Consider the following 21,773-nt stretch of genomic DNA (forward strand, 5'->3'; position numbering starts at 1 on the left):
AACAGTGACCATAAAACCCAGGAGGGAAGTCAGACCCACCTGTAGGAGTAGAGGCGGAGGGGCTGGGCATATCTATAGTTCTGGCTGCTGTAGGGGAGGAAAGAAAAGAGGCAGGTGAGGCCTGTTGGGTGAAGGACCATGATTGACTTTGTCCCCAGGCTGGGCACATTTCTGCCACCGTGGAACGTGGGCAATGGAGAGCCAGGGGGTGCCAGCAGAATGGGGTCTCATGGTGGGATCAACCGAAAACATAATCCCACATTCATCCCTAACTAATGCTGAATTCCAGCCAGCAGGGGACACCTTCGGAAAGAGCTCCAGAATGGAGGCAGTCAAATCAGTCTTACCTGAGCACACAACACCAGCATCTTCACCGTGGCCACAGTTGTGGACACCCCAGCCATTGTGGCTGCACTGGAAGAGGGACGACTCTGACCCTGTACAGCTCACATCGTCCAGGTAGATGTTGCCACTGCCTTGTCCAAAGGAGGCACTTGATGTTGCAGAAACAGCAGGGCCACATCCCAGCTGCCTGCACACCACCTGGGCATCATTCAGGTCCCAGCCATCGTCACAGACGGTGCCTTGGCCCCCAGAGTGTGAAATCTCAACACGACCCTCGCAGCGGTTCTGGCCGTTCACCAGGGTGATGGTGGCATCTGGGAAAGAAGGAGGTATAGAAAACTTGGGAAGAACATCTTGTACAAAGGCACCTTCTCTTGCCACAACCTTCATATTATTCTGTGTCTTTCAGCCCACCACAATTCCCAGACTCAGTTCTGTTAATACGCATTGCCTCTCTTCTTTTCTCCTGTGGAGGAAACCAAACCCCAAACTCTGAGGCACTAATTGTTTCTGCAAAAAGTGATGTCCAGAAATCCCAGGAGAACTTCTGACCGACTATAGGAGCAGGGAAGGTGGTCCTGGAAATGGCTTTATTTATACTGTAGCCACATAGGGGAGGAAAGAAAAGAGGCAGGTGAGGCCTGTTGGGTGAAGAAGGACCATGATAGGCTTTATCCCCAGGCTGGGCATGTTGCTGCCACCATGGCACGTGGGCAACAGAGAGCCTGGGGGTGCCAGCAGAATGGTGTCTCATGGTGGGATCAACCGAAAACATAATCCTGAACTCATCCCCAACCCACAGCGAATTACAACTAGGACCACATTCCGAAAGAATCATAGTACACATTCAGTCATATCAATGTTACCTGAGCACACAACACCAGCATCTTCACCGTGGCCACAGTTGTGGACACCCCAGCCATTGTGGCTGCACTGGAAGAGGGACGACTCTGACCCTGTACAGTTCACATTGTCCAGGTAGATGTTGCCACTGCCTTGTCCAAAGAAGGCACTTGATGTTGCAGAAACAGCAGCTCCACATCCCAGCTGCCTGCACACCACCTGGGCATCATTCAGGTCCCAGTCATCGTCACAGACGGTGCCTTGGCCCCCAGAGTGTGAAATCTCAACACGACCCTCGCAGCGGTTTTGGCCGTTCACCAGGGTGATGGTGCTGGCGTCTGGGAAGGAAGGAGGTATAGAACACTTGGGAAGACAGTCTAGCACAAAGGCACCTTCTCTTACCAGGGTGATGTCTTTTTCAACCTAGAAATGAAACAACTTAAACTTTTGTGATAATTTTCATAGAGGAAGTACTATAAAAGTGGATTTTTATTGGATGTCTCCAAGACAGTTCTGGAAAAACATACACAAAAGCCCACCCTCACGGGGTTGCATACAGGTCTATATGTTTGGTAAATCAGCATAATTGACAAAACAGCACCAATCAGGAGCACAAGTGGTGATGCAGTTTCCCCCAGTCCAAGACCCTTCAAAGTCCTCTCTGCCTCAGATGGGACTGTAGTTTGTTGATGAAAATGCATCTGAAGAGCTGTTTTTTGGCCTTGGTCACCAGGAAGAACTAAGATAGCATAGGGATTCTGGAATGAGTTTTGAACTCCTGTCTAGGAAATGCAGCATCTAGGTTACAATAAGAAGCTACAAAGCTACAAATATTTCTGTAAAGTATACAGAGAATATATAAAGGAAAAAAGGTAAAAACCAAAAGGGCATCAGGGCCTTGGAATCACTCTATGAGTTTAGAGGCCACCACAATTCCCAGTCTCAGCTGGGTTAACCTGCTTTTCCTGACTTCTCCTCTCCTATGAAGGAAACCAAACCCCAAACTCTGAGGCACTAATTGCTTCTGCATAAAGCAGTGGTGAGAAATCTCAGGAGAAATTCAGACCCACTGTAGGAGCAGGGAAGGAGGTGCTGGGAGAGGTGGTGCCTGTGCTTATGGCAGCTGTAGTGGAGGAAAAAAAATATGCAGGTGAGGCCTGTTGGGTGAAGGACCATGACTGACTTTATCCCCAGGCTGGACATGTTGCTGCCACCTTGGCACGTGGGCAACAGAGAGCCAGGGGGTGCCAGCAGAACGGTGTCTCATGGTGGGATCAACCAAAAAACAAAATCCTGAACTCGTCCCCAGCCCACACGGAATTCCAGCCAGCAGGGGACACTTTCTGAAAGAGCTCCAGAATGGAGGCAGTCAAATCAGTGTTACCTGAGCACACAACACCAGCATCTTCACTGTGGCCACAGTTGTGGACACCCCAGCCATTGTGGCTGCACTGGAAGAGGGACGACTCTGACCCTGTACAGCTCACATCGTCCAGGTAGATGTTGCCACTGCCTTGTCCAAAGGAGGCACTTGATGTTGCAGAAACAGCAGCTCCACATCCCAGCTGCCTGCACACCACCTGGGCATCATTCAGGTCCCAGCCATCGTCACAGACGGTGCCTTGGCCCCCAGAGTGTGAAATCTCAACACGACCCTCGCAGCGGTTCTGGCCGTTCACCAGGGTGATGGTGGCATCTGGGAAAGAAGGAGGTATAGAAAACTTGGGAAGAACATCTTGTACAAAGGCACCTTCTCTTGCCACAACCTTCATATTATTCTGTGTCTTTCAGCCCACCACAATTCCCAGACTCAGTTCTGTTAATACGCATTGCCTCTCTTCTTTTCTCCTGTGGAGGAAACCAAACCCCAAACTCTGAGGCACTAATTGTTTCTGCAAAAAGTGATGTCCAGAAATCCCAGGAGAACTTCTGACCGACTATAGGAGCAGGGAAGGTGGTCCTGGAAATGGCTTTATTTATACTGTAGCCACATAGGGGAGGAAAGAAAAGAGGCAGGTGAGGCCTGTTGGGTGAAGAAGGACCATGATAGGCTTTATCCCCAGGCTGGGCATGTTGCTGCCACCATGGCACGTGGGCAACAGAGAGCCTGGGGGTGCCAGCAGAATGGTGTCTCATGGTGGGATCAACCGAAAACATAATCCTGAACTCATCCCCAACCCACAGCGAATTACAACTAGGACCACATTCCGAAAGAATCATAGTACACATTCAGTCATATCAATGTTACCTGAGCACACAACACCAGCATCTTCACCGTGGCCACAGTTGTGGACACCCCAGCCATTGTGGCTGCACTGGAAGAGGGACGACTCTGACCCTGTACAGCTCACATTGTCCAGGTAGATGTTGCCACTGCCTTGTCCAAAGGAGGCACTTGATGTTGCAGAAACAGCAGGGCCACATCCCAGCTGCCTGCACACCACCTGGGCATCATTCAGGTCCCAGTCATCGTCACAGACGGTGCCTTGGCCCCCAGAGTGTGAAATCTCAACACGACCCTCGCAGCGGTTTTGGCCGTTCACCAGGGTGATGGTGCTGGCGTCTGGGAAGGAAGGAGGTATAGAACACTTGGGAAGACAGTCTAGCACAAAGGCACCTTCTCTTACCAGGGTGATGTCTTTTTCAACCTAGAAATGAAACAACTTAAACTTTTGTGATAATTTTCATAGAGGAAGTACTATAAAAGTGGATTTTTATTGGATGTCTCCAGGGCAGTTCTGGAAAAACATACACAAAAGCCCACCCTCACGGGGTTGCATACAGGTCTATATGTTTGGTAAATCAGCATAATTGACAAAACAGCACCAATCAGGAGCACAAGTGGTGATGCAGTTTCCCCCAGTCCAAGACCCTTCAAAGTCCTCTCTGCCTCAGATGGGACTGTAGTTTGTTGATGAAAATGCATCTGAAGAGCTGTTTTTTGGCCTTGGTCACCAGGAAGAACTAAGATAGCATAGGGATTCTGGAATGAGTTTTGAATTCCTGTCTAGGAAATGCAGCATCTAGGTTACAATAAGAAGCTACAAAGCTACAAATATTTCTGTAAAGTATACAGAGAATATATAAAGGAAAAAAGGTAAAAACCAAAAGGGCATCAGGGCCTTGGAATCACTCTATGAGTTTAGAGGCCACCACAATTCCCAGTCTCAGCTGGGTTAACCTGCTTTTCCTGACTTCTCCTCTCCTATGAAGGAAACCAAACCCCAGACTCTGAGGCACTAATTGCTTCTGCATAAAGCAGTGGTGAGAAATATCAGGAGAAATTCAGACCCACTGTAGGAGCAGGGAAGGAGGTGCTGGGAGAGGTGGTGCCTGTGCTTATGGCAGCTGTAGTGGAGGAAAAAAAAGATGCAGGTGAGGCCTGTTGGGTGAAGGAGCATGACTGACTTTATCCCCAGGCTGGACATGTTGCTGCCACCTTGGCACGTGGGCAACAGAGAGCCAGGGGGTGCCAGCAGAACGGTGTCTCATGGTGGGATCAACCAAAAAACAAAATCCTGAACTCGTCCCCAGCCCACACGGAATTCCAGCCAGCAGGGGACACTTTCTGAAAGAGCTCCAGGATGGAGGCAGTCAAATCAGTGTTACCTGAGCACACAACACCAGCATCTTCACCATGGCCACAGTTGTGGCTGCCCCAGCCATTGTGGCTGCACTGGAAGAGGGACGACTCTGACCCTGTACAGCTCACATCGTCCAGGTAGATGTTGCCACTGCCTTGTCCAAAGAAGGCACTTGATGTTGCAGAAACAGCAGCTCCACATCCCAGCTGCCTGCACACCACCTGGGCATCATTCAGGTCCCAGCCATCGTCACAGACGGTGCCTTGGCCCCCAGAGTGTGAAATCTCAACACGACCCTCGCAGCGGTTTTGGCCGTTCACCAGGGTGATGGTGCTGGCGTCTGGGAAAGAAGGAGGTATAGAACACTTGGGAAGAACATCTTGTACAAAGGCACCTTCTCTTGCCACAACCTTCATATTATTCTGTGTCTTTCAGCCCACCACAATTCCTAGTCTTGGCTGGGTTGAAATGCATTTCCTGGTTTCTTGTCTCCAAACAAGGAAACCAAACCCCAAACTCTGAGGCACTAATTGTTTCTGCAAAAAGTGGTGGCCAGAAATCCCTGGAGAAATTCAGACCCACTGTAGGAGAAGGGAAGGTGGTTCTGGAAATGGTTGTACTTATTTTGTGGCCACTGTAGGGGAGGAAAGAAAAGAGGCAGGTGAGGCCTGTTGGGTGAAGAAGGACCATGATAGGCTTTATCCCCAGGCTGGACATGTTGCTGCCACCATGGCATGTGGGCAACAGAGAGCCTGGGGGTGCCAGCAGAACGGTGTCTCATGGTGGGATCAACCGAAAACATAATCCTGAACTCATCCCCAACCCACAGCGAATTACAACTAGGACCACATTCCGAAAGAATCATAGTACACATTCAGTCATATCAATGTTACCTGAGCACACAACACCAGCATCTTCACCGTGGCCACAGTTGTGGACACCCCAGCCATTGTGGCTGCACTGGAAGAGGGACGACTCTGACCCTGTACAGTTCACATTGTCCAGGTAGATGTTGCCACTGCCTTGTCCAAAGGAGGCACTTGATGTTGCAGAAACAGCAGCTCCACATCCCAGCTGCCTGCACACCACCTGGGCATCATTCAGGTCCCAGTCATCGTCACAGACGGTGCCTTGGCCCCCAGAGTGTGAAATCTCAACACGACCCTCGCAGCGGTTTTGGCCGTTCACCAGGGTGATGGTGCTGGCGTCTGGGAAGGAAGGAGGTATAGAACACTTGGGAAGACAGTCTAGCACAAAGGCACCTTCTCTTACCAGGGTGATGTCTTTTTCAACCTAGAAATGAAACAACTTAAACTTTTGTGATAATTTTCATAGAGGAAGTACTATAAAAGTGGATTTTTATTGGATGTCTCCAGGGCAGTTCTGGAAAAACATACACAAAAGCCCACCCTCACGGGGTTGCATACAGGTCTATATGTTTGGTAAATCAGCATAATTGACAAAACAGCACCAATCAGGAGCACAAGTGGTGATGCAGTTTCCCCCAGTCCAAGACCCTTCAAAGTCCTCTCTGCCTCAGATGGGACTGTAGTTTGTTGATGAAAATGCATCTGAAGAGCTGTTTTTTGGCCTTGGTCACCAGGAAGAACCAAGATAGCGTAGGGATTCTGGAATGAGTTTTGAATTCCTGTCTAGGAAATGCAGCATCTAGGTTACAATAAGAAGCTACAAAGCTACAAATATTTCTGTAAAGTATACAGAGAATATATAAAGGAAAAAAGGTAAAAACCAAAAGGGCATCAGGGCCTTGGAATCACTCTATGAGTTTAGAGGCCACCACAATTCCCAGTCTCAGCTGGGTTAACCTGCTTTTCCTGACTTCTCCTCTCCTATGAAGGAAACCAAACCCCAGACTCTGAGGCACTAATTGCTTCTGCATAAAGCAGTGGTGAGAAATCTCAGGAGAAATTCAGACCCACTGTAGGAGCAGGGAAGGAGGTGCTGGGAGAGGTGGTGCCTGTGCTTATGGCAGCTGTAGTGGAGGAAAAAAAAGAGGCAGGTGAGGCCTGTTGGGTGAAGGAGCATGACTGACTTTATCCCCAGGCTGGACATGTTGCTGCCACCTTGGCACGTGGGCAACAGAGAGCCAGGGGGTGCCAGCAGAACGGTGTCTCATGGTGGGATCAACCAAAAACATAATCCTGAACTCGTCCCCAGCCCACACGGAATTCCAGCCAGCAGGGGACACTTTCTGAACGAGTGCCAGAATGGAGGCAGTCAAATCAGTGTTACCTGAGCACACAACACCAGCATCTTCACCATGGCCACAGTTGTGGACACCCCAGCCATTGTGGCTGCACTGGAAGAGGGACGACTCTGACCCTGTACAGCTCACATCGTCCAGGTAGATGTTGCCACTGCCTTGTCCAAAGGAGGCACTTGATGTTGCAGAAACAGCAGCTCCACATCCCAGCTGCCTGCACACCACCTGGGCATCATTCAGGTCCCAGCCATCGTCACAGACGGTGCCTTGGCCCCCAGAGTGTGAAATCTCAACACGACCCTCGCAGCGGTTCTGGCCGTTCACCAGGGTGATGGTGGCATCTGGGAAAGAAGGAGGTATAGAAAACTTGGGAAGAACATCTTGTACAAAGGCACCTTCTCTTGCCACAACCTTCATATTGTTCTGTGTCTTTCAGCCCACCACAATTCCTAGTCTTGGCTGGGTTGAAATGCATTTCCTGGTTTCTTGTCTCCAAACAAGGAAACCAAACCCCAAACTCTGAGGCACTAATTGTTTCTGCAAAAAGTGGTGGCCAGAAATCCCTGGAGAAATTCACATCCACTGTAGGAGAAGGGAAGGTGGTTCTGGAAATGGTTGTACTTATTTTGTGGCTGCTATTGGGGAGGAAAGAAAAGAGGCAGGTGAGGCCTTTTGGGTGAAGAAGGACCATGATAGGCTTTATCCCCAGGCTGGGCATGTTGCTGCCACCATGGCACGTGGGCAACAGAGAGCCTGGGGGTGCCAGCAGAACGGTGTCTCATGGTGGGATCAACCGAAAACATAATCCTGAACTCATCCCCAACCCACAGCGAATTACAACTAGGACCACATTCCGAAAGAATCATAGTACACATTCAGTCATATCAATGTTACCTGAGCACACAACACCAGCATCTTCACCGTGGCCACAGTTGTGGACACCCCAGCCATTGTGGCTGCACTGGAAGAGGGACGACTCTGACCCTGTACAGCTCACATTGTCCAGGTAGATGTTGCCACTGCCTTGTCCAAAGGAGGCACTTGATGTTGCAGAAACAGCAGGGCCACATCCCAGCTGCCTGCACACCACCTGGGCATCATTCAGGTCCCAGTCATCGTCACAGACGGTGCCTTGACCCTCAGAGTGTGAAATCTCAACACGACCCTCGCAGCGGTTTTGGCCGTTCACCAGGGTGATGGTGCTGGCGTCTGGGAAGGAAGGAGGTATAGAACACTTGGGAAGACAGTCTAGCACAAAGGCACCTTCTCTTACCAGGGTGATGTCTTTTTCAACCTAGAAATGAAACAACTTAAACTTTTGTGATAATTTTCATAGAGGAAGTACTATAAAAGTGGATTTTTATTGGATGTCTCCAAGACAGTTCTGGAAAAACATACACAAAAGCCCACCCTCACGGGGTTGCATACAGGTCTATATGTTTGGTAAATCAGCATAATTGACAAAACAGCACCAATCAGGAGCACAAGTGGTGATGCAGTTTCCCCCAGTCCAAGACCCTTCAAAGTCCTCTCTGCCTCAGATGGGACTGTAGTTTGTTGATGAAAATGCATCTGAAGAGCTGTTTTTTGGCCTTGGTCACCAGGAAGAACCAAGATAGCATAGGGATTCTGGAATGAGTTTTGAATTCCTGTCTAGGAAATGCAGCATCTAGGTTACAATAAGAAGCTACAAAGCTACAAATATTTCTGTAAAGTATACAGAGAATATATAAAGGAAAAAAGGTAAAAATCAAAAGGGCATCAGGACCTTGGAATCACTCTATGAGTTTAGAGGCCACCACAATTCCCAGTCTCAGCTGGGTTAACCTGCTTTTCCTGACTTCTCCTCTCCTATGAAGGAAACCAAACCCCAAACTCTGAGGCACTAATTGCTTCTGCATAAAGCAGTGGTGAGAAATCTCAGGAGAAATTCAGACCCACTGTAGGAGCAGGGAAGGAGGTGCTGGGAGAGGTGGTGCCTGTGCTTATGGCAGCTGTAGTGGAGGAAAAAAAAGAGGCAGGTGAGGCCTGTTGGGTGAAGGACCATGACTGACTTTGTCCCCAGGCTGGGCATGTTGCTGCCACCTTGGCACGTGGGCAACAGAGAGCCTGGGGGTGCCAGCAGAACGGTGTCTCATGGTGGGATCAACCAAAAACATAATCCTGAACTCGTCCCCAGCCCACACGGAATTCCAGCCAGCAGGGGACACTTTCTGAAAGAGCTCTAGAATGGAGGCAGTCAAATCAGTGTTACCTGAGCACACAACACCAGCATCTTCACCATGGCCACAGTTGTGGCTGCCCCAGCCATTGTGGCTGCACTGGAAGAGGGACGACTCCGACCCTGTACAGCTCACATCATCCAGGTAGATGTTGCCACTGCCTTGTCCAAAGGAGGCACTTGATGTTGCAGAAACAGCAGCTCCACATCCCAGCTGCCTGCACACCACCTGGGCATCATTCAGGTCCCAGCCATCGTCACAGACGGTGCCTTGGCCCCCAGAGTGTGAAATCTCAACACGACCCTCGCAGCGGTTCTGGCCGTTCACCAGGGTGATGGTGGCATCTGGGAAAGAAGGAGGTATAGAAAACTTGGGAAGAACATCTTGTACAAAGGCACCTTCTCTTGCCACAACCTTCATATTATTCTGTGTCTTTCAGCCCACCACAATTCCTAGTCTTGGCTGGGTTGAAATGCATTTCCTGGTTTCTTGTCTCCAAACAAGGAAACCAAACCCCAAACTCTGAGGCACTAATTGTTTCTGCAAAAAGTGGTGGCCAGAAATCCCTGGAGAAATTCAGACCCACTGTAGGAGAAGGGAAGGTGGTTCTGGAAATGGTTGTACTTATTTTGTGGCCACTTTAGGGGAGGAAAGAAAAGAGGCAGGTGAGGCCTGTTGGGTGAAGAAGGACCATGATAGGCTTTATCCCCAGGCTGGGCATGTTGCTGCCACCATGGCACGTGGGCAACAGAGAGCCTGGGGGTGCCAGCAGAACGGTGTCTCATGGTGGGATCAACCGAAAACATAATCCTGAACTCATCCCCAACCCACAGCGAATTACAACTAGGACCACATTCCGAAAGAATCATAGTACACATTCAGTCATATCAATGTTACCTGAGCACACAACACCAGCATCTTCACTGTGGCCACAGTTGTGGACACCCCAGCCATTGTGGCTGCACTGGAAGAGGGACGACTCTGACCCTGTACAGCTCACATCGTCCAGGATGATGTTGCCACTGCCTTGTCCAAAGGAGGCACTTGATGTTGCAGAAACAGCAGGGCCACATCCCAGCTGCCTGCACACCACCTGGGCATCATTCAGGCCCCAGCCATCGTCACAGACGGTGCCTTGACCCTCAGAGTGTGAAATCTCAACACGACCCTCGCAGCGGTTCTGGCCGTTCACCAGGGTGATGGTGGCATCTGGGAAAGAAGGAGGTATAGAAAACTTGGGAAGAACATCTTGTACAAAGGCACCTTCTCTTGCCACAACCTTCATATCATTCTGTGTCTTTCAGGCCACCACAATTCCCAGTATGGGAATTAAGCTGATGTTAAACTGCTTTTCCTGACTTCTCCTCTCCTATGAAGGAAACCAAACCCCAAACTCTGAGGCACTAATTGTTTCTGCAAAAAGTGGTGGCCAGAAATCCCTGGAGAAATTCAAATCCACTGTAGAGCAGGGAAGGGGGTTCTGGTAGAGTTTATGCTTGTATTGTGGCCACTATAGGGGAGGAAAGAAAAGAGGCAGGTGAGGCCTGTTGGGTGAAGGACCATGATAGGCTTTATCCCCAGGCTGGACATGTTGCTGCCACCTTGGCACGTGGGCAACAGAGAGCCTGGGGGTGCCAGCAGAACGGTGTCTCATGGTGGGATCAACCAAAAACATAATCCTGAACTCGTCCCCAGCCCACACGGAATTCCAGCCAGCAGGGGACACTTTCTGAACGAGTGCCAGAATGGAGGCAGTCAAATCAGTGTTACCTGAGCACACAACACCAGCATCTTCACTGTGGCCACAGTTGTGGCTGCCCCAGCCATTGTGGCTGCACTGGAAGAGGGACGACTCTGACCCTGTACAGCTCACATCATCCAGGTAGATGTTGCCACTGCCTTGTCCAAAGGAGGCACTTGATGTTGCAGAAACAGCAGCTCCACATCCCAGCTGCCTGCACACCACCTGGGCATCATTCAGGTCCCAGCCATCGTCACAGACGGTGCCTTGGCCCCCAGAGTGTGAAATCTCAACACGACCCTCGCAGCGGTTCTGGCCGTTCACCAGGGTGATGGTGGCATCTGGGAAAGAAGGAGGTATAGAAAACCTTGGAAGAGTCTCTTGGATCAAAGGCATCTTTTCTTGCCAGGGCTTTGGAATCAGTCTAGGAATTTCGGGCCACCACAACTCCCAGTCTTGGCTGGGTTAACCTGTATTTCCCAGGGAGAGGACTAAACTCAAACTTCTGCCCCACTAACTATTCAGGCAAGAGGAGTCACCGGAAAAACATGGACAAACGTTCAGACTCACCTGAAGGAATGGACAACTTAAACCTGGGTGGCTCCTCAGTAATGTCATCTATGTGGAAGAAAGAAGTTACAGGTGAGCTGTTGGTGGATGAAGGAGGACAGCCAGGTTATTCCCAAGACTGGGGATGTTGGTGCCACCCTGTAATCTGGGAGATGGAGAGCTTGGGGGTGTCAGCATGGTGGTTTTTCATTGTGGGATCAACCAAAAACATAATCCCACACTCACTCCCAGCAGACATCCAATTCCAGCCTACAGAAACCACAAGCAGGTGCCTTTCTTTGCCATGGCCTTGGCAATGATGTGTGAATTTCAAGTTACCATGACCCCCAGTCTCACATGCATTCAGCTGTGCTTTTCCCAGACTCTCCTCTCCCTTTTAGAAGACTAAACCCCAAACTCCATGTCACTAATTGTTTCTGCAAGAAGCAATGTCCAGAAAACCCAGGAGAAATTCAGACTCACTTGGAGGAGCAGAGAAGGTTAATCTAAGTTGAGTGATATCATATGCAGGGAGGAAGAGATAGAAGCACTAAGACCCTGCTGGAAAAAGGAGAATGGCCAGGTTTCTTCCAGCACTGGGGATATTGGTTCCACACTGAGGATCTCAGCAGGATGATATATTTATCCCTGCTATTTAACTCATTGCCAAAACACACCTAATTCCAGCCAACAAACACCACAAGGAGGCACTTTCCTTGGTCGGGGACTTGGCATCATTCTACAAGTTTCAGACCACCAGGAGTGCCAGTCTTGGCAGCTGGTACAGTTATGATGTACTTTTCCTGGCCTCTACTGCCCCGTGGAGAAAACCAAACCTCAAACTCCACAGAAATTACTGGCTCCTCAAAAGCACTGGCCAAAAATTGTGAGCAGATTCAGACCCACCTGGAGGAGCAGATGACATTAACGTGGGTGTATCGGCGCTGGTGGCATCTGTAAAGAAGGAAGAGAGAGAAGCAGGTGAGTCCCTGGTAGGTGAAGGAGCATGATCAGGTTTCTCCCAGAGCTGGGGATTCTGGTGTCACATGGGAGATGGAGAGCAATGTCTCAATCTCAAGGGTGCTCTTCTGTGGAAGGAGCAAGAAAACCAAGAATTTTGGGACACATCTTCCAATCTTGTGGATTTTCATTCACTGGCAGCTTTCAAGGTCATATATGGCTCTGAGCATCTCCTGCTTTAAACTGTCTCTGCTTCTTTTTGGAGATGTAAACCAGAAGTTTATTCAAGTTGCCTTGAACCCATATCATTCTCTGATTCTGTGACTACATGAGTCTATCTCTTTAGGATTATTGTTGCACAAGGCTGCTTTCAGTGACTGAATTTACAATACATGTGATCAACAATGTTCAGAAAATTCAAAGGAGGTACGTTTTCCCTAGAGAGCTGCATCTTCTGGGATGCAGGTCTAAGCTCTGGTCTCTGCAAAATAAGAGATAATTAATAATGTCATATTCCACAAGGGCGTGGCATCCCCACAAAATTATCTTTTCAGTTAATAAAAGAATGTAAACAGAGACAACTGAGGGCCAATTAGCAAACCTATTTTTCATGCATGAATGTTTGGATTAATGTTTGATCAGACTAAAGAGAATAATTTGGATTTTTGACTAATATTTGAATTTTTTAGTGGCAATTCTTAATGTGCATTTGCTAGGAATGGACAGAATTTTCTGGAAGGCCAATAAACCAAGCATCGAAGTGTTACTGTTAACCTAATAAAGTGGAATACTCAAGAGGTTACAGGAAGAAGTGTCTGGGCATGAGTAATACAGAATATTTGTGGAACTCCCTTAAATCTGTGCTTTTAATTTGAAATACCACAGTACTTTCATTTGTTTACATACACAGGTTTATCTGCAAAATTAAATGAGTAGTAAAAAATCTCAAAACAAGAACAAATAAAATTTGCAAAAAATGTATTCATGATTTTAATGCAAAAAAAATCAGTGACATGCTTAGTCAGGTCGGTGATCTGATACAACATTCTACAAGTGCTGTGTCTTTCTCAAGCCTTTTTTATCTGAGTAGGACACACAAAATTCTTGGTAATTCCCAGACATACAGAAAGTGACTTTATACTGTGAAACAGATATCAGACCCTTTTGGTTTCTTTGTTCTATGATTTCATTGTTTTAAATGTCACTTATTCTGATTTCCTTGGGTTACTTTTCATTTCTCTATTTTCTATTTTTATAATTCAAGCATTTTTTACTGTCTTTTTGAAAGCAGTGGGAAAAATTAGCAATGCACACTGTATCACCAATATTCCCAGACATATAATGGGTGTTGTTTTCTTATTTATAGCTGCAAAAAAACAGTGAACAAAGAGGTGTCTGAGTCAGAAGAAATTCCTAGCAGGAGCATAAGACTTCAGATATCTTCTGTGAAAGAAGAGTGAGAGTCATACCTCTTTTGTTCAATTGTTGGGTTTTTGTTGATTTAGCTTTTTTTAAATACTGATAGTGTTTAGAATGTCCTTGGCAATACTAAATATTGGTTTCTGAGGAAACCAAACGCTGTTTTGTATTTGCATGCGTGCAGGCTGGGTTGTTACAGTCTCCAGGTTTTTATTCCACATGCCTGAAAGTCCCAAGTTAGTAAAATGCACCCACCTGGATTTCCTGACACTACAACACAATTGTGTCTTTCTGTTGCACTCCTATTAAATTATATAAAGCTAAATAAGTATTGGGTGGTTCCATGTGCATTTGCAAGGTGGAATTTGAAGTATTATAAAGCAAATATGCATGAGAGCCGAAGAAACTATAATCCCTCATAATTCCATACTGAAACCCACAGATTTATAGGAGCAAAGTCTCTCAGTCTTTCATGTCAGAATTCTTTTTAAAGTTGGTTCAAACTTAGCTACAAGACACCACTGCAAAACAATGGTAATTTCATCACACTAAATTCACTTCAACAAAAATAATACTTAATTGTGATATCAATTGGTTCATAATTTTAATCAGACAACCTGATGTTATCTAATTTCAATCTGTCTTCTAATCTTTGCAAAGTGTTGATTAAACTGGCCTGTGAGTGCCATGTATAAACCCAGCACAGTGAAGTAAGACACCCTTTTTCCTACCTTTTTGGGAAGAAAAGTTTTTGTGTAGATTAGGTGAGATGGCATCCAGGAGTGCTGCATTTAAGAGGAATAAGCACAGCAAGTTCCTTGTTGCACCCATCTTGTCAAGAGATCCCGGTAAAACCGAGCATTAGAATTTATACTCTGCACTGGTGAAAGGCTGGGGCTCCCAAGGTCAGCCTGGCCCATGCTGTGTCTGATTTATTATGCTGTATTTTTTATGATTATCTGATCTTTACAGGAGGATTACATAGGAGTGGTAAAGTTTTAGTTTCCTAGATAATTTGTGTTACTAGGAAGAAAAGTAACTCTATGCCAGCCAAGACCATAATATAGCTTTATTTTAAATTATCTTAACTGCATGTGCAGAGTTACCTTTGGAACCAGACTGGGGAATAAATGTGTTTCTTTGCCTCAGAAATCCCAATTTTATTTATTTATTGCTAATAGGTAATTGCTTGATTGCACAGACTGTAACGTATTGCAGGATGAGGCAGCAAATTCATAGCAGGTTTTCTCATAAATTCTTCAGCAGAGAGTCCTGGTCTCATAAATGTTTATATTTTAGTTCTCCATTTGAAACTGTACGTTTGTTTCCCTGCTGTTTGTAGACAAAAATCACGTCATAAATGGGATTAAGTCAGGAATCAAAAGCAAATTCATGCCAATTTTTTGTAACATACCCTAAGTGGACCTCACCTTCAGGCCTCTGTAGAGCTTGTTCTGCTTTAACAATGTCTCCCCTCAATCTACAGCTGTGGTCCTCAGATGCATCTGCCAGCAGCACTCCCTTCAATCCCTTGAATCACACAGTTTATAAAAAAGACAAGAATGATGGGTTGAAATCTAAAGTCCTGTTGAGCTGGTTTCCTTGGCTGGTCTGTGTGAAATCTTAATGGAGCTGTCGATGACTTGGGGGCACAACACCCACAGACCTGTCTGCTGGGGTCATTATTTTGCATTTCAACTGCTTCTGCTCACCTGATGAGGAGAAATTGAGGTCAGATAGAAACAGACCAGTTGTTGGTTTAATATTCTTTTCATTACAGCCCATCCAGGCTGTACCTCTCTGTTCACTTTGGCTACAAGACCAGCTGCAGTCAAACTGGAATAGTTGGACATGCTGTATCCTGCTGGTGTATTCCAACCTTCCTTCTGTAGAAAAGCACAGCTTGGGTCCAAAACAAGGGGAATAAAGAATGATCTTCCTGAAAAGGTTCACAGTGCTCAGATAGAGGAAAGAAGGACAAAAGGCCAGAGTCCAGAAACAGAATCTGAAGCTGTTAAAGCCGTTACTGAGAAGAGCAAACAAACTGGAGGACAATGGTAAATACAACTGATTGTACTCACATGTTAATAAAGAAATGGAAGCCTGAACATTGCTATTCAAAGCTCTACTGCTCCTGACTGTCTGACAAGAGTGAAAACAATACCATGTGCTCAGTGGAGTGATCATACACTGTCATTGGGAGGGGGTTATGAGGTCAATCCTGCTTCAAGATTCTTGAAAAATGAGCCAGACTTGTCTCAGTGGTGCCTGGTGGCAGGTTGAGAAGCAATGGGCATGAATTGAAGTACAGTAAACTCTACTTAACATAAGGAAAGAGAATTCCACTGTGAGACTGGAGAAGCAGTGGAATAGGTTGCCCAGCAATTTTGTAGATTTCTCAATTCTTTAAGATGTTCTCACAAGCTGGGCACAGTCCTGAGCAGCTGGTTTTCTTTGACCCTGCTTTGAGCAAGGGGATAGAGTTTAGGATCTCCAGATTGTCCAGCCATAGCTGCTTTGAGACACTGTGAACAGAATATTTATGGATGATATCAAGCAGTTTGAACAACAGAGGAGGTTAAATTTATCCACAGTAATGAAATCTGCCAGCAAGGTTCATGAACACATGAACACATCAGGCTGCTTCCTGGTTCTCAGCAGTTTCAGCTTATTGGTGCATTTCTGGCACTTCCAGTAAGTGTTTTTTAACTTACATGAGGATCTATGCCTTAATAACAGGCACCTTTGATTTGTAGAGGCTAAAATTCCAATGTACTCTACAAAACCTGCCTCAGATTATCTGTCTTATCTATTGCACGCACTGAGATCAGAGCAGCAGGAAGTTTTATGCAAAATAAAGTACCATGAAAGTCTGCAACGTGAGTTATGATAGCAGATCAGCAATCTATTACTATTCTCACATCAGGAATAAATGAAACTTTTGCCCTGTGAGATAAAATGCATGGGATCAAATTTGTCTTACTGTAATCAAAAGTCTTGAGAGACAGGAAACCTTAAAACATTTGTCTAAGAATATCAGCCTCAATGAATAATCTGTTTTTTTCAGAGGTCAGCTTCTTGCTGGAACAAGTGTTTATTAAGTGATACTGTTGGATTAAAAACCAAATGTTTTCTATGCAATTTCAATAAAAAATGAAGTTTCAAACTGTTGAATTTTTCAATCACAGTTGTCATTTTTAGAGGCTCTTAGAGTTGATAAACACTACAGAAAGCTCTGCTATGTTTATTGATCATTTTCTTTCAGTTTAACAAAGGAATAAGAAGACTTACAGTAACACTCTGTGCTGTAACTCTGTGGACTGGTTTTCTGTCATACACTTCTTGCAGGAGGGAGCTTGAACAAAATTAGTCTCTCTGTATCTGCCCAGGAATGCTCTGCAGGACTTCAATTCCTATATCTGTGTCTTTTAATTTGTGTTGTACCAGATGGGCCATACCCTGCTAGAGGAGCACCCAGCACTCAGACTTCTTGTCTCCTTTGCTTTGTCCCCACAAAAGGAAAAATGTTCAGTTTTAAGTCTAGGAAAGTGGTAAAAATGAATATCAGACATCTTATGAAAGGCCATATGCAGGTGAAATCAATCTGTGCACCACCTGTGCCTGTGTTTGACATTTGGGGTCCTGGGTCTCATGTCCTCAAACCCCTTTGTATGAACAGACCTGCACTTGCCTTGGGACATGACACACGTGCATTTTTGTCACATAATGAATGACTGTCCCCAGCAGTGCGAACTGCCTGTGTTTGAAGGGTTTCTGGGACAGAGTGTGAGAATAATCTTGGTGGATGCTTCTTTTTGGGTCGTATCTGCTGCATCATAGCTGATCCTCAAACCTGGCCTTTGACCTTTAGCCCCTTTTTATACTCCTCTCTTCAAATCCCCCTTAGTTCTTTGAAGTGTTTTGAGCTTTAATGTTCATTTAATGCCACTTTCTGAGTTTTGCTGAGAGAAAAAGCACCTGGTCTGGGGGTGTCTGAGGCAAATGGCAACTGAAAGAGAAGGTGGGAACACAGAAAGCAGCTTGGCTCCTGGACTTCCAACTCTCTCCAGCGTTACCATCTGTTCACCTTCTTGCCCTGACCTTGCCTTTAAGCCAGAAGGACCAGCAGGAAGGAAATGATGCTGCCACTTGCCAAAGGGAATGTCTCAAGGAAAGTCAGCTCTTCATGTGCAGAAATGCCTAAATGCAGGAAAAGCCGCTGGTGCTCAAAAGAGAGAATCCATCAGAGGTGTTGTGCTGCTGCTGGGTGCTTTATGATGTACTTCTAAACCTAAGAGAATTACAGAGGAAAGTAATATGCATTTCTATCTGTGAGGAAGATGTTTTCAAAGCAAGAAACAGAAAGAAATAAGTTATTTAGAAATTTCACAATAATTACCTCTCAACACCAATCGATTTATAATGTCTTGCTCAACTTTTATGATATTTTAAAGCTGATACAAACTGATAAACATCAAAGTCCTTCTCCAGAAAGCTAAAACTGACCTTATATACACCATTTTGTCTAAATGGTTTTACCCATTCTGTCTCTTTTCAAGAATGTATTTCTATGTCTGCCTTTAGCCAGCCTCATTATTTCTTCCTTTGTTCTCACAGCTTGATAAGAACTATGTATTTCTAAAACCTTTCAGTAACCCATGAGCTTTGAAAATGTATTTGAAACTAATTCTTTGGCCACAATATTACACCTTTGTCAAGGATTTTTGCTCATCCTATGTATCTCCCAGAAATTATCAAAATTAAAATGAAATTATCTTAAAGCAATTTTCTTTCTGGTTAAACACAGAAATTCAAAGAAAGAAACTGAATTAAACTAGTTTTAAAATAATAAACTATATTTACTTGGAATGTTAGTGTATCAAAAGAAAAAACATTACTAAATTTCTGTGTGTATAGTGTTTAAGGACATTCAAAAGCTAATAGAGTAAGAATTCCCTTTTCGATGTAACTGTAGTACCATGTCTCACAGTAATTGTGTTTCAAGCCTATTTATGTGCAAAGAAACACCTGTGGTCCTATGGGAAAGGAAAACCACATTAAATTTATGTAATATTCTTCATCCTAAAGAAGACAGCTGCACTAAAAGTCTTGATTCCCAAACATGTAAGTACATTTCTACCCGAGAGTGGTTGTGATAATTTTCCCACTCAGCCCAACGTGTGCAAAGTCTTCCCAGAAATTCCCTGGACAGCAGATGTCTACATGTGCTGCTCCATGCTTTGTCTTTTCTAAGAATTTTTTTCTTTCAAAGCTTAAAAACCAGGAAAAAAAAACCCCAAAAAGCCATAATCAAAAATCCAGGTTTACTGGTTTTACATTTTCTCTGATCAAGGCCCCGATAATTTATACCTTTTGTATTAAAAAAGTGTGCCTTGATTTATCATTTAAAGTAGAACTAGATTTTTGTTTGTACCTATCATAAATCTTTAAACTTGCACTCTTCCTTGCACTAATCAAAGATCTACAAGCATCAAGTTTATCTTAAGAATGTGCAGCTTTAATAATTAAAATCTGCACCAAAGCAAAAATTACCAATGAAGAAGAGAATTTTTTTCCTATCTGCAGTACAGTACTCAGTGCAACACAATCTATTTTTCTGAGCTGCATGTTTCATTTTCTCTGAATCACACATGGAGCAAGACAGAAAACAAAGTGTGCTATGTGCCATGTCCTTTCACATTTTACTTTTTCCCCCACCTAACTGGGCAGATAATTTCTGCCAGTGCTTTTTATGGTGTGAGGGATGCTCTACATCTGATCATCTGAGACAGCAGTATTTACTACTTATTTTCTTTTGAATGAGTGGGCAATGCCAACTGTAAATACACCTTACCCCCCACATTACAAGGCATTCTTTAACAATTCATAGACAGGGAAGTTAGCTAATTCTGCCACAGTAAATGAAACCAGTTTCACACATATATTGCTGTGTTAAATACTGAATGATGACAATATGCATTGACATTTAACTGTGAGCCAAGAGAAACCATTAAAATTAAATATTTGAATTAGCAAATGTTTAAATAAGTTATGTGCATAACTTTTCTACTATGACTAGTCTCCCAGATTCTTTTTAAACCACTGGGGCAGTTAAGTGGTGTGTTAACCTTAACCTCTGCATGATCAGGCCTCCAACACACTTCTCGAAATCCATCCTGAAGATGTTTGCTGAAATACTCACTGCTCGAGTGAAGCTCTCAGTTTATAAATTTCACAATGATGGTGCATATTGAGGGCAAACATACCTCAGCCCCCACACAGGAAAACTCCCAAAAGCCAAGTCAGGCTGTGCCACACCCTCCTGCACAGTGCAGAGCCTGGCACAGCCATGGCCATGCCATGCCAAGCAGCAGGTTTTGTTCTTCACCATTCAAGGACAGAGATGAGGTCTGCCCAGTGGGCTCCATGCTGTGTGTGCTGTTATATAAATAAACAAGAATTTGTGTAAAGAGCAGAGCCCAGAAGCTGGCTGCACCATAATTCATGGGCAGGCACTGGCTGCAGTAACTGGCTGCCCAAGGGCTTGCAGCCTGATGGAATGAGCTGGCAAAACTTGCTTGCCTAAGCCAGGCACTTCAGCAAACATCTCTTTGTTAGAGAAGATGAATTTTGTATTGGTCTATTTATCTAAATATAATGGAAAAAATCAAAGGGGAAAAGGTGGTGGAGACATCTTAAAAGAATATAAAATGTGTTTTTACAGCTTTCATTGACATTTAGATATATCAGACTGACTTCAAGCTCAACAAATATGGTCCCAGAACAGATCAGGTCCATAGAAATGTTCAAAGTGCTCTGAAAAGATTCTGCATTGTGTTAGAATTTCATAGATCTCATCTCTTGCTATTTCCTATCCTCATCCCTGACCTATATGCTTTTCTTGAGGATTTCACTGTGCTGCAGCTCTGGCTTTGGTGTTCCCTGGTCCACATGAATACAACACAATGGATCTACTCTGTCCTGTCATAAGGATGGGTGAGTCATCCCTTCAAAAAGAAAAAGACAATAGCCATTGACTTATTCCATTGTTCTCTTTGTAGCTGCCACCCTGCAGTGTAGCAAGATTGGTGTAGTTTTGAACCAAGAACTTGAGCTAAGAATCATAATAACATGGGCTTTTACTGAAGTGACCAGCAGCCTTGAAAGAGAAATAAAGGCTAGTACAAGCCTTTTCAAATAAGATTTGGCCAAGCACTTCAGGGAAGTGGGGTTAAAAAAAGAAAATGTGAGAGTAGATGTCATTTATTAATAATCATTTGCATTTACTAAGAACACTATCAAGACTATACCATTTGCCCTAAACTGAAGGTTTTGTATAGAGCTGGAGAAGACTTATGATACATAGCTAAGGAATGGTGAGGAGAACTTCAGACCTGCAAATATGACAGTGCAAGTACCTCTCTGGGGATATTGATGTATTTTCTGTTCATTCACCAGTATTTAATAGAGAGGGAAATTATAGAGGCATGTGGGGTTTTGCTGCAATTTTGGAGGTTGTAGTTGCATGATAACAGAGTTATCAGAAGCCATTAGCTGCTCCACTGACTTAAGTCACAAATATTAAATCCTTGTGTGTCATTAAACTTTCACCCAGTTAAATCCTCAATCCATGTTATCTCCCAGCCCTCTTCCCTTTCAGGAGCCTTCCACTGAAAAATTTCCTCTGGCAGTGGTGCAGCTGCTTTATCTCAGTGGTACACCAAAAGTGAAAGTCATTGAAGTCTCATCTAACATTTTTTTCACTTGGGAAGTTCTGAACACATTTCCAGCTCCCACTCCTTATGAAACATGTGGTCCAGACCCTTCCCCAGCTCCTCTGCCCTTCTCTGGACACGCTCCAGCACCTCAGTGACACTGCAGCAAAA

The 21,773-nt window shown here is 45.1% G+C and overlaps 1 protein-coding gene across 1 annotated transcript in view; it reads right to left on the bottom strand.

Annotated features, from left to right (window-relative positions):
- Positions 1 to 14,795, bottom strand: part of DMBT1 (deleted in malignant brain tumors 1) — a 50,882-nt gene extending 36,087 nt beyond the window's left edge. Inside the window, exons 1-15 of the mRNA XM_086900440.1 lie at positions 14,619 to 14,795; positions 12,415 to 12,462; positions 11,530 to 11,577; positions 10,989 to 11,300; positions 10,116 to 10,427; positions 9,251 to 9,562; positions 7,891 to 8,205; positions 7,026 to 7,337; positions 5,666 to 5,980; positions 4,798 to 5,112; positions 3,437 to 3,751; positions 2,573 to 2,884; positions 1,212 to 1,526; positions 348 to 659; positions 40 to 87 (exon numbers count right to left, since the gene is read on the bottom strand). Of these exons, the coding sequence (XP_086756566.1) occupies positions 40 to 87; positions 348 to 659; positions 1,212 to 1,526; positions 2,573 to 2,884; positions 3,437 to 3,751; positions 4,798 to 5,112; positions 5,666 to 5,980; positions 7,026 to 7,337; positions 7,891 to 8,205; positions 9,251 to 9,562; positions 10,116 to 10,427; positions 10,989 to 11,300; positions 11,530 to 11,577; positions 12,415 to 12,462; positions 14,619 to 14,718 (3,691 nt within the window). The 5' untranslated portion in view covers positions 14,719 to 14,795. The remainder of the gene's footprint in view (positions 1 to 39; positions 88 to 347; positions 660 to 1,211; positions 1,527 to 2,572; positions 2,885 to 3,436; positions 3,752 to 4,797; positions 5,113 to 5,665; positions 5,981 to 7,025; positions 7,338 to 7,890; positions 8,206 to 9,250; positions 9,563 to 10,115; positions 10,428 to 10,988; positions 11,301 to 11,529; positions 11,578 to 12,414; positions 12,463 to 14,618) is intronic.
- Positions 14,796 to 21,773: the final 6,978 nt, after the last annotated feature.

The sequence above is a fragment of the Cyanistes caeruleus genome, chromosome 8 (genome assembly GCF_971803275.1).
Source record: "Cyanistes caeruleus chromosome 8, bCyaCae1.hap1.1, whole genome shotgun sequence".
Lineage (NCBI taxonomy): Eukaryota > Metazoa > Chordata > Aves > Passeriformes > Paridae > Cyanistes > Cyanistes caeruleus.